Here is an 11,139-nt window from a genome sequence, read left to right as displayed (position 1 = left end):
TCTGGACTCGCTCGAAGTTGCTCCGGGCTGGTCGTCGCTGCGTCCAGGCGCCGCTTTACTCTGGCCCTTTCGCCGCGATACCATGGAGCGCGTTCTGCCGGCGCCGCTGCCGGTGCCGCCGCCGCCCTGCTCCCGCGCCGGGCGGGCGGAGAGGAGGTCGCGCTGCTCGGGCCCACGGCGCGTCCCGGGCTGGCCCCACCACCCGCCCCATAGCACACACCGGGCTGGGCCCCATAGCGCGCCCCGGGCTGGGCCGGCCACTCGCCCCATAGCACACACCGGGCTGGGCCCCATAGTGCGCCCCGGGCTGGGCCGGCCACTCGCCCCATAGCACACACCGGGCTGGGCCCCATAGCGCGCCCCGGGCTGGGCCGGCCACTCGCCCCATAGCACACACCGGGCTGGGCCCCATAGCGCGCCCCGGGCTGGGCCTGCCACTCGCCCCATAGCACACACCGGGCTGGGCCCCATAGCGCGCCCCGGGCTGGGCCGGCCACCTCCCCCATAGCGCATCCCGGGCTGGCCCCACCACCCGCCCCATAGCACACACCGGGCTGGGCCCCATAGCGCGCCCCGGGCTAGGCCGGCCACCCGCCCCATAGCGCGCCCCGGGCTGGGCCGGCCACCTCCCCCATAGCACACACCGGGCTGGGCCCCATAGCACGCCCCGGGCTGGACCGGCTACCCGCCCCATAGCGCGCCCCAGGCTGGGCCGGCCACCTCCCCCATAGCACACACCGGGCTGGGCCCCATAGCGCGCCCCGGGCTGGGCCGGCCACCTCCCCCATAGCACACACCGGGCTGGGCCCCATAGCGCGCCCCGGGCTGGGCCGGCCACTCGCCCCATAGCACACACTGGGCTGGGCCCCATAGCGCGCCCCGGGCTGGGCCAGCCACCTCCCCCATAGCACGCCCCGGGCTGGGCCCCATAGCACGCCCCGGGCTGGGCCGGCCACCCGCCCCATAGCGCGCCCCAGGCTGGGCCGGCCACCTCCCCCATAGCACACACCGGGCTGGGCCCCATAGCGCGCCCCGGGCTGGGCCGGCCACCTCCCCCATAGCACACACTGGGCTGGGCCCCATAGCGTGCCCTGGGCTGGGCCGGCCACCTCCCCCATAGCACACACTGGGCTGGGCCCCATAGCGTGCCCTGGGCTGGGCCGGCCACCTCCCCCATAGCACACACGGGGCTGGGCCCCATAGCGCGCCCCGGGCTAGGCCGGCCACCCGCCCCATAGCGCGCCCCAGGCTGGGCCGGCCACCTCCCCCATAGCACACACTGGGCTGGGCCCCATAGCGCGCCCTGGGCTGGGCCTGCCGCCTGCCCTATAGCACACACGGGGCTGGGCCTGCCACTTGCCCCATAGCACACACCAGGCTGGGCCCCATAGAGCACCCCGGGCTGGCCCTACTGCTCACCCCATAGCACGCCCTGGGCTGGGCCTGCCACCTGCCCCATAGCACACATCAGGCTGGGCCCCATAGCGTGCCCTGGGCTGGCCCCACTGCCCACCCTATAGTGCACACCGGGCTGGGTCCCGTAGCGCGCCCCGGGCTGGCCCTGCTGCCCACCCCATAGCACGCACTGGGCTGGCCCCATAGCGCGCCCCGGGCTGTCCTCGCCCCACGGCGCGCACGGGCGCCGGCGCTAGGGCCCCGCGCGGCGCGGCGCGCCGGCCTTCCCTCCCCGCCCCCCCATTGGCCCTTCCCCTTCCCGCCCTCGGTGACGCTCCGAGCGCGGATTGGCTCGCCGGCGGCGCGGCCCCGCCCCCCCGCTCGCGGTGGCGGAGGCGCCGCGGTGCCGGCGGCCATGTCGGAAGCGGCGGCGGCCATGTCGGCGGAGGAGGAGGCGGCGCTGGCGGCGCTGGCGGCGCTGCTGGCCCCGGCGGCGGGCGCGGCGGCGCGGGCGGGCGCGGCGGCGGCGGCGGCGGCGCTGTCCGGCTCGGCGGCGGGGCGGCGGCTGCTGGCGGCGCGGCCCGCGGCGCTGGCGGCGCTGGCGGCGCTGGCGGCGGAGCCGGGCGCGGGCGCGGGCGCGGCGCGGCGCTGCCTCGTGAACGTGTCGGCGGAGCCGGCGGCCCGCGCGGCGCTGCTGGCGGCGCTGCCCGCGCTGCTGCCGCTGCTGCCGGGCGGCGCGGGCTGCGCGCTCCTGGCCAACGTGAGCCGCGAGCCGGCGGCGGCGCGGCGGGTGCTGCGCGCCCTGCGGCGGCGCGGCGCGGGGCTGGCGCCGCTGCTGGAGGCGCTGCGCGGGCCGCCGCCGCCGGGGCTCGGGCCGCTGCTCTGCAACCTCAGCCAGGTGCCCGAGGGCCGCCGCGAGCTGCTGGACCGCTCCCGGTGCGGGGCCGGGGCCGGGGCCGGGGCTGGGGCCGGGGCCGGGGCGCCGCCGCCGGGCCCTGACCCCGCGCTGCCCGCAGGCGCTCGGTGCAGCGGCTGCTGCCCTTCACGCAGTACCGGGACTCGGCGGCGCAGCGGCGCGGCGTCGTGGGGGCCCTGCGGAACTGCTGCTTCGAGCACGGTGAGCGCCCGGCCCGGCCCGGCCCCGGGCGGCCCCGCGAGCGGCCCGGCCGCCGCCGCCCGCTGACGCCGGCGCGTTTCCAGAGGCGCACGAGTGGCTGCTGAGCGACGAGGTTGATCTGCTGCCCTTCCTCCTGCTGCCGCTCGCCGGCCCCGAGGAGCTCCCCGAGGAGGAGATGCAAAGTGAGAGCGAGCGCGGGGAGCCCGGAGGCTCGGGGCTGCCGCCGGCCCCCCGCGCCCCTCGCTGAGGCTGCCTCCCCGGCCAGGGCTGCCCGTGGACCTGCAGTACCTGCCGCGGGACAAGCGGCGAGAGGAGGAACCCGACATCCGGAAGATGCTGTTGGAAGCTGTCATGCTGGTGGGTCCCTCGCGCGGCACCGCGCCGCGGGCCCGTCTGAGCCTGCACCGGCTCGAGGGGACCGCGGAAGGGCTCCGGGCACAGCACAGCCACGAGGAGGTCGGCAGTTGCTACTCGCTCCTTGAATAATCTCTCGGCCTTATTTGCTGTAGCCACGCACAAAATACTATTCTATATGCTGCGCTTTGGGTTTGCAAATAAGCTGCTGCCGTAGGAAACCAAACGTGTTTGGTCCATGAGGACCAACCAGTGTTTTGATGTAATGGGTTTACGGCATGCTGTATTTTCTGAATGTCCTGGTACACTTAACCGTTTCTAGCTGTGAAGTTATAATATCTTTTACCGGTTGGGGTACAACAACTGCCTTTTGCAGCTGAGATGCAATCGAGTGCCATCTGATCCTGTAATACCATTTGCCATATTGCTGATACTTCAGCAGTGAGGGCTGTGAGGTGGGAAGGGACCTCTGGAGATCATCTACTCCAACCCCTCTCTCAAGCAGGGTCACCTACAGCATGTTAGACACGGTTGCATCCAGGCAGGCTTTGAATATCTCCAAAGAAGGAGACTCCACAACCTCTCTGGGCAACCTGTTCCAGTGCTCTGCCAGTGGCCCATGTTTGTATGCTCGTGTTGGCCCCCTTCTGCGAGTTTTGTGACAAGCACTGAATGATTTTAAGATGGTGACACTACACTTGTTGGATGGTACCTCACCTGAAGTCATAGGTGATGGGGTTCCAGTAGCTCCGCATGAGTAGCAAACAGGTATATTCTCTTCGTTTTTTTTTTATTATTTTATTTTTTATTCTGATAAATGGAATGTAACTGAATTTATCATCGGCCCAAGCACCATTCTGATTGTGGGGTCTGTCATTGAAAGCATTGCCCGGAGCATTACGTTTACCAGGCACAGGAATTATAAGAATTCCCTCTCGAGCGCGGATAGGAAGATGAGCACAGACCCAATTGTCGGTTACGATTTGATCAGATGCACACTGGAATGTGGTCTGAATACGTTACCCGTGGTAGGATTTACCAAGCTTTATACGTGTACGCACTGTACAAGCATCCCTTTCATTCCCTTTGGTGGTCAGTCCGCGATTACTGGAGTCTGGTTAACCTGCAATATGCAGAACAAATCTGTGTCTTGGATATAATCCAAGCTTCAGAAACGATTAAGACATTGCCTTCTTGGCTTAAGGCTTCCCGTGAGGATCTCCATAATGGTTTCTCTAACGTGACCCAAAGGGGCCCCAAACGTGGGTGTCTTAATTTTCTCTTCAGTTTCTAGAGTGAATTGATGACAACTGTTTGGAATCGTGTTAGCAGGGAATAAACCCGTGTTAAAGGCTCGTGCTGCAGGGCTCCCTCGAGGGATTTCCTTATGATTCAGAGCCCAGACTGCATCCCATAGCCTCTGACTCCAACTGGAGTTACGGTGACGCCACTTCAGTTGGGGTTTTTTTGAGCAGACCGTTTCACCACTCCACAGTTTTATTATTCTGTATGTGGTATGGGATGTGGAAGGTCTGTTTAACCCCATGTTGCTTACACTGTTCATTCACTGTGTTTTTAAAAATGTGACTTGTCAGATACCTACCTCTTGAGAAACTCAGGAAGTCGGTATCCCTGCAAAACCATCTATTTAGGGCAGCTACGCTGGTGAGCCTGGTGGCGCGCCGTGCAGGTGAGCATTTCCTAGCCCACTAAAGACTTCCACCCCCGTGAGAACCCACTGCCACCCCTTGCGGGATGGATGCCAGGGTCCAGTGCTGTCCACCTGCCTTACTTCCCATCTACCTTTGCTGCTCCTCAAACCACTCAATCCTTGCTCTTTAAGGATGACTTATTTCAGATCTTTACACAAATCACAGCTATTCACAGTATGCTGGTGTTCCCGTCAAGTAATCGGCTGCCGTCGTCGTGCTGCGTGTTGATGTGGCCCCTTTTCTTTTAGGGAGGAGGAAGTGGCCTCCTGTTCGAGACCCCAGTTCCATTCACTAGGTGCCTTAAGAGGGTTGTGTAAGGGTGAGGCTATGATCCTAAAGCCTGGGATTTGTGTTTGCCAAGACCCCCGTGTGCCCGGAATCCCTCTCAATTCCTCTTTGATGGTCGCTGGGAGTTGCTGCAGAGATGTTAAAACTGCATCAGGGACGGCATGCCGTCCGCTAATCCGTCGAGCGCCTTAGACAGTAATTTCCTGAGCAGGTCCCCGACAGGGATTTCCATTCCTCCTGTCTGTAAGAGCGAGACGATTAAGTCCAGGGCCTGTTGCACCTTCTTGTACATATCTCCACCCAGAAAGATACTAATATGTTGTAACACCGTTATCCCTGGGGATGTGGGTAGATTCATTATTGGTTTTACTGCATCGGTAGGAATTTTATACCGTGGAGTACATGTTATGCGACTGTCTGGCTAAGGGGAGAACGTTTGAAGTAGCGATAGTGTCTTAACGTGCATAACGACATTATCATTTACTGGGTTTCCTATTTCCCTAACTTCCCCTTCTCCCTCCAGTCACAGAGCTCTTCCCACAACGAGCCAGGATCGCCGCAGTGACCCTCAACCCAGCCCCTGTTCCAGTAGGGGCTTTCCTGGAAGAGGCATCTGCTAACTTACCGCAGCAGGCTTGGCTCTTCGTTCCTGCCTCGCTCAGTTCCCGAAGCAAAGGGCCGAGCAGTGCTAGCACGGGCTTCCCCCTTGTTAGCTCGGATGGCTTAAGGGGAACCATCAAAGAGCAAGGACTCCAGGTGAAGCACGGGCACAGGGAATCAGCTTTTTAGAGAAATCTCTCAGCCCAATTGCTATAGCCAGGCACCACTTATACGTGCTTCGGGTTTGCAGTTAAGTTGCTGTCTCTCAAAATCTGATCCCTCTGCCCATCGGTCACGGAGGAATTGCAGTGCTGGCATCTTGTCGCCCTGGGAGGCGGTGCTGAGGTCAGGCCAGCTGCCTGGAGCAGGGCCACGCCGTGTGCCGCGGCATTAGTCTTTTGTAGTCCCCCATCTCCGTTTTTCCCCCAAAAGCAACGGTTTAAATCAATCACAAGCTGAAGCTTTCTATCCAGTTAGGTCTCGTTGTTCCCTTACTTTGTTTCTTATCCCTCTATTCCCAGAGGGCTCTGCCAGAGGTGAGTTTCTGCAGTGCCATCTCCTTTCTTGTCAGCGTATTCCCACGTTCGCTCCGTGCAGTGGGGTGCCTCGGGCCGGAGGCATCCCCGGCGGGAGGCACCGGTGCACCCGGCCGCAGCCAGGGCTGTGCTGTGCGTGGGCCCGCTGGGCTGTGACACCCTCGTGGGTCTCCCGCGCGTGCCAAGGCGGCGTTCAGGGGAGCGCTGAGGAGCTCCCCTGTGCCGCCAGGACAAGAGGCGACGGGCACAAACCGAAACACTGGCAGTCCCACCTGAACGTGAGGAAAAACCTCTTTACTGCGAGGGCGACGGAGCACTGGAACAGGTTGCCCGGGGAGGTTGTGGCGTCTCCTTCTGTGGAGATGCTGAAAACCCGCCTGGACGTGATCGTGTGCGACGTGCTGTAGGTGACCCTAGGTTGGACTAGATGATCTCCAGCCGTCCTGCGACCGGCCTGGTGGGGCCGGTGTGCTCCCCTCCCTGCGGACGGGGCCTGCAGCCCTGCTGGCGCGCCGTGCCGCCCGTCCTGGGCTCAGCACTGGTCTGTCAGTGTCCCCAGCGCCGTGGGGGGTCCGTGCCCCCCGGAGCGGGCGGTGGCAGCCCAGCAGCGAGGCCTCCCCGCCGCGTCCCTCGCTCTGCGCTGTCTGCGCTCCTGCCCCGGCTCTGCGCCTGCCTCACGCTGCCGGCTTGTTTCCTGTGCAGCTCACGGCCACGAAGGCCGGCCGGCACGTGGTGAGGGAGAAGGGCACCTACCTGGTCCTGCGAGAGCTGCACCGCTGGGAGACGGAGCCCGACGTGCTGTCTGCCTGTGAGAAGCTCATTCAGGTGGGGATCGAGGCCTGGCCGGGCTCCTGCCCTCCCAGGTCGTTCCGGGATGCTGCTGCGCTGGCTCCAAGGGCTCTGCCCTGCCCTTTCCCTCGCGCTCCGCTCCCCGCCGGGCTGCGGGGCCGTGCCGAGAGCCGGGGGAGGGCGGGTGTCTCGCAGGCCTACAGCGCCTCCCCGACCCTTTCCCCACCTTCCCCGCAAAGGTGCTGATCGGGGACGAGCCGGGCCCGGGGATGGAGAACCTGCTGGAGGTGAACATCCCCGAGGACGTGGAGCAGCAGCTGCAGCGCCTGGACCGGGAGGAGGAGGAGCGGTGGCGGCGCGAGCGGGAGGCGCGGGGGCCGCAGGCCTGCCCCGAGGAGCCGTCGCTGTGACGGGCGGAGGCGCTCGGCCCCGGCCGGCGCAGCGGAGCAGCTCCGCGCGTCCCCATGGCTCGCGCGGAGGCGGCGGGCGGCCGCCAGCCCCGGCGGGGCAGGGCAGGGCAGGGCAGCGCTCCCCCGCGCCTCGTTAGCTGCCGGATGCCCCGCGCCGCTCTGCCGCTCTCCTTCGGACCTGCCTCTGTGGGACGAGGCTGCAGCGCGGCCGGGAGAGGCAGCAAAGCGCTGCTGCTCCCCGTCCCGCTCTGTGGGGCTGCCCCACTGCCGAGGCCGGGCTGGGCACAGCTGGGAGCTGCGGCCGAGCCCTGTCCCTGCCTGCGGAGCAGGAGCTGCCCGTCAGTGCCGGTGGCCCCAGGGTGCTTGTGCCTGCCCTGCCCGGGGCTGTTGGCACCGGGACGGAGCCCAGCGCCCGTGTCGCGTGGAGCTGGGCCAGCACCGGGGCAACGGGGACCCTGTGCGGGGAGCGGGGCTGCAGCGCGCGGGCACCCTCCTGGCGCCCTGCCTTGGAAAATAAACGCTTCCAGCCCAGCCCTCGGGCGCTTGTCCTGTCGCCCTGCGGCCAAAGGGGGAGGTGGGTGCGCAGGGGCCTATGCTCTCAATAATGTAATATTTAATAGTGCTCGCTGGCTCTGGTTGGCGGGGTCCATGCTGGATGGGGGGCACCAGGCCTCCCCTAATTCACGGCGGGGGCCGGTGGGGGCTTCCGCCTCGCGGACAAGGCCCAGAGGGAGACGGTGGGGCCGGAGGAGGCGCCGCCACAGGGCGCAGCCGCCGCGGCCCCCTTGCCCTCGCCGCGGCGCTGTCCAGACCCGCTGGCGGATGCGGGCGGCTTGCTGGGCTGGAAGAGGCAGAGGCCGGAGAGCAGGCCGGGCCGGCGCGGGGCGAGCCAGGCCGGCCGCTTGTCCGGGCGCGCGGACAGCAGCCGGAAGAGGCGTCTGCGCGGGGCTGGCCGGCCGGTGGGCCGGGGTGGAGGGACGGCGTGGCCACCCGGCGGCACCCGGGGGCCCCGCGCGGCTCCCTCGGCGGGTGCGGGTGAGCTCCGCGGGCCCGGCAGCGCCGACGGGGAGCTCCGGCTCTGGCCTGCGGCGGGCGGCGGGGCAGCGCGTGCAGGCGGGCCCGGCGCCGTGCTCCGGGGCCGGGCCGGACGGCGCGGCGAGCAGGGAGCGGCGCCGAGCCCCGGCAGCTGCCCTGCGCTCCTCGCCTGGCTGATGAACGCCACGGTGCTGGGCAGCATCCAGCTGTGTGCGGCCACCTGCTGCAGGCCCAGCCGGGCCCCCGGCCGCAGCTGCAGCAGCCCCCGGATGAGGTCCCGGCACTCTGGGCGGGAGAGGGGCGCTCAGCGGCCGCCCCCCACTGCCGGCTCGAGCCCTGTTCGGGGTTGGTGGCTCAACGGCACGAGGGGCAGGGCCGGGACCCCCCTGCACGCAGCCCTGCTGCGCCGCGTGCCCCTGCTCCGCTCCCATCCCCTTGCTATGGGTGTCCCTATGCTCCTGTTCCCCCGCTCCGCTGCCATCCCCTGCTCCAGGTGTTCCCGTCTCCCTGCCCCTCTCCTGTCCCCCCACTCTGCTGGTCTCCTCTGCTCCAGGTATCCCTGTCCCCTTCTGTGCTCCCGTGTCCCTGCGCCCGCTCCGCTGCCGTCCCTCCGGCGGGCCCCACCTGCGGAAACGGCCGGCTGGAAGGAGGGACCCCGCTTCATCATGTGGACCATCTCGTGGGGCTGCCGCTCGCGGAAGGGCAGCCGGCCGGCCACCATGGCGTACAGGATGACGCCGCTGCGGGCGACACGGGGCTGCGGAGGTTCCCGGCGTGGGAGCTCCGGTGTCCCTCCCTGCCCCAGCGCCCCTGTCCCTCCCGCCGGGGGATGCCCCAGGCTCCCTTCGGGGGGGGGGGGGGCGCGTCCTCCTGCCACTGGCTGGGGGACTTCGGGGCGCCGGGTGCCCCCCACCCCGCACTCCGGTGCTCACAGGCTCCACAGGTCGGCCAGCTCCCCGTTGTACTTCTTGCTCAGGAGGATTTCGGGGGCCGTGTAGGCCACGGACCCGCAGAAGGTGCTCATGAGGCCGCTCCTTGGGGAGCAGCAGCTGGCGAACCCGAAGTCTGCAAGCAGGAGCGAGCCGGGCTCGTCCCCCTGCGGCTGCGGCCCCCCGCCAGCGCTGGGGCTGGCGCAGTGCTGGAGGGGGCGCGTGGCGCTGGCACCCACCCGTGAGCTTGACGAAGCCACGTTCGTCCAGCAGGATGTTCTCGCACTTGAGGTCCCTGCGGGGAGCACGCGGCAGGGCTGGCCCCGCACCGCACCGCCTCCCCCGCCCGGAGACGGTGCCGAAGGGCAGCGCCCGCGCCGAGTGCCGTGCCCGCTTGACGTGCGACACGTACCCAAAATGCACCGCCACCAGAAAAGGAACGCCTGCCCGAAAACGCAGCGCTTACCCCAACCGCGGCGCCCAACAAAATGCAGCGCCCACCCAAAATGCAACACCTGCCCGGAACGCAATGCTCGCCCAAAATGCAACACCTAACCAAAACTCAACACGCGCCAAAACGCAGCGCCTGCCCAGAGCGCAGCGCCCACGCTGCCGCGACGGGCCCAGCCCCGGGGCCGCGGGTCCCCACCTGTGCACAACACCGACACAGTGGCAGTGGGCGACGGCGCCCACGATCTGGCGGAAGAGCCGCCGCGCCTCCTCCTCCTCCAGGCCGGGGTGGCGGCGGCCGCGGGAGGCAGCGTTGACGTGCTCCAGGAGGTCCCCACCGGGTGCCAGCTCCAGCACCAGGTAGGTGCGCTGGTGGCCCCGGTACGTCTCGTAGAGCTGGACCTGCCAGGCGGGCAGGTGGCATCGCGGCGCTGTGCTGCGCCCGGACCGGCACCAGCGCTCGGGCCCCGTGGTGGGGACTCACCACGTTGACATGCTTGTAGGTGGCATTGAGGGAGGCGATCTCCCGGGGCAAGAACTTCTGGGCGTAGCCGGCGGGGGCCGCGGCAGTGGAGACGACCTTGATGGCGACCTGGCGGTGGAGGGAGGTGGCGGTGGGGGGTGAGTGGTGGGGCTGGGCCCCGCGACGCCATCCCGGGAGCCGCATGATGCTGTCCCCGGGGCTGTGCTGAGGCCATCCCCAGGGCTACGTGATGCCATCCTGGGGCACATGCTGACACGTCCCCGGAGCCATGTGGCACTGTCCCCCGGGCCATGCCGATGCCATCCCCAGCCCCCACACCGCCATCCCCAGTATCCCCATGCTGCCATCCCCAGTGACCCCACACCGCCATCCCCGGTGTCCCCATGCTGCCATCCCCGGTGACCCCACACCGCCATCCCCGGTGTCCCCGCTCCGCGCTCACCAGGCGGTGCCGCTTGGCGCGGAGGTCGGCCGCCAGCCGCGGGTTCTGCCGCAGCTTCTGGGCCGTGGCCTGGCCCAGGTAGACGCGGGAGAAGGCGCCGGCGCCGATCTGCCGGGGGCAGAGCAGGTAGCCGTGCTGGCGGCTCTCGCGCGCCTGCGCGGCGAAGGCGCTGCCGGGCCCCGCGGGGACGGCGACGGCCGCGGGGATGGCGCCGGGCGCCGGGTCCATGGCCGCAGCTGCGGGGCTGCCGGGCGCCGGGTTTCCCCAGCGACGGCCCAGCCGGGGCCTTCTAGAAGGGAGGGGGGTGGCCCCACGGGGAGGCCCCGGCCCAGGCGCTGGGGGTCCGTGGGGGGCGGTGTGGGGCTGTGTGAGACCGTTTGGGGCTGTGCGTGGCCGTGTGGGGCAGTGTGCAGACCCGCGTATTGCACAGCTTGGGACGGTGGGGTCCCTGCCGGTCCCCGTGTGTCTCTGTGGGTCTCTATGGGTCCTTGCCGGTCCCTGTGGGTCCCCGTGTCTCTCTGTGGGTCTCTATGGGTCCCTGCCAGTCCCTGTGGGTCCTCGTGTGTCTCTGTGGGTCCCCATGGGTCCCCGCTGGTCC

General features: G+C 68.0%; 2 protein-coding genes across 2 annotated transcripts; one reads left to right on the top strand and one right to left on the bottom strand.

The window, feature by feature from the left end:
• The first annotated feature begins 1,799 nt into the window (after window positions 1–1,799).
• On the top strand, window positions 1,800–7,732 carry HGH1 (HGH1 homolog). Its single transcript, XM_062570749.1, has 6 exons — window positions 1,800–2,331; window positions 2,412–2,512; window positions 2,596–2,694; window positions 2,778–2,869; window positions 6,705–6,827; window positions 7,031–7,732. The coding sequence occupies exons 1-6, from the start codon at window positions 1,811–1,813 to the stop codon at window positions 7,199–7,201; spliced, it is 1,107 nt and encodes a 368-aa protein (XP_062426733.1). The 5' UTR covers window positions 1,800–1,810; the 3' UTR covers window positions 7,202–7,732.
• A 145-nt stretch (window positions 7,733–7,877) lies between these two features.
• Window positions 7,878–10,769, bottom strand: LOC134136666 (testis-specific serine/threonine-protein kinase 5-like). The gene is made up of 7 exons (XM_062568583.1): window positions 10,542–10,769; window positions 10,100–10,207; window positions 9,815–10,017; window positions 9,405–9,460; window positions 9,169–9,301; window positions 8,861–8,976; window positions 7,878–8,521 (listed from the first exon to the last, which is right to left on the bottom strand). The coding sequence occupies exons 1-7, from the start codon at window positions 10,767–10,769 to the stop codon at window positions 7,878–7,880; spliced, it is 1,488 nt and encodes a 495-aa protein (XP_062424567.1).
• Window positions 10,770–11,139: the final 370 nt, after the last annotated feature.

Source organism: Rhea pennata, chromosome 2 (genome assembly GCF_028389875.1).
Source record: "Rhea pennata isolate bPtePen1 chromosome 2, bPtePen1.pri, whole genome shotgun sequence".
Lineage (NCBI taxonomy): Eukaryota > Metazoa > Chordata > Aves > Rheiformes > Rheidae > Rhea > Rhea pennata.
Note: the sequence above shows the minus strand (reverse complement) of the source record. Positions and strands in the feature narration are given on the sequence as shown.

What these genes read in the sequence shown, in the direction of transcription:
- HGH1 (XM_062570749.1), top strand. Translation starts at nt 1,811, where the DNA reads ATGTCGGAAGCGGCGGCGGCCATGTCGGCGGAGGAGGAGGCGGCGCTG. An exon ending in TGTTGGAAGCTGTCATGCTG is followed by an intron (nt 2,870 to 6,704) that starts GTGGGTCCCTCG and finishes TTTCCTGTGCAG; the next exon opens with CTCACGGCCACGAAGGCCGG. An exon ending in CCTGTGAGAAGCTCATTCAG is followed by an intron (nt 6,828 to 7,030) that starts GTGGGGATCGAG and finishes TTCCCCGCAAAG; the next exon opens with GTGCTGATCGGGGACGAGCC.
- LOC134136666 (XM_062568583.1), bottom strand. Translation starts at nt 10,769, where the DNA reads ATGGACCCGGCGCCCGGCGCCATCCCCGCGGCCGTCGCCGTCCCCGCG. An exon ending in CCTACAAGCATGTCAACGTG is followed by an intron (nt 10,018 to 10,099) that starts GTGAGTCCCCAC and finishes CCCGCCTGGCAG; the next exon opens with GTCCAGCTCTACGAGACGTA. An exon ending in TGGCTTCGTCAAGCTCACGG is followed by an intron (nt 9,302 to 9,404) that starts GTGGGTGCCAGC and finishes TCCTGCTTGCAG; the next exon opens with ACTTCGGGTTCGCCAGCTGC.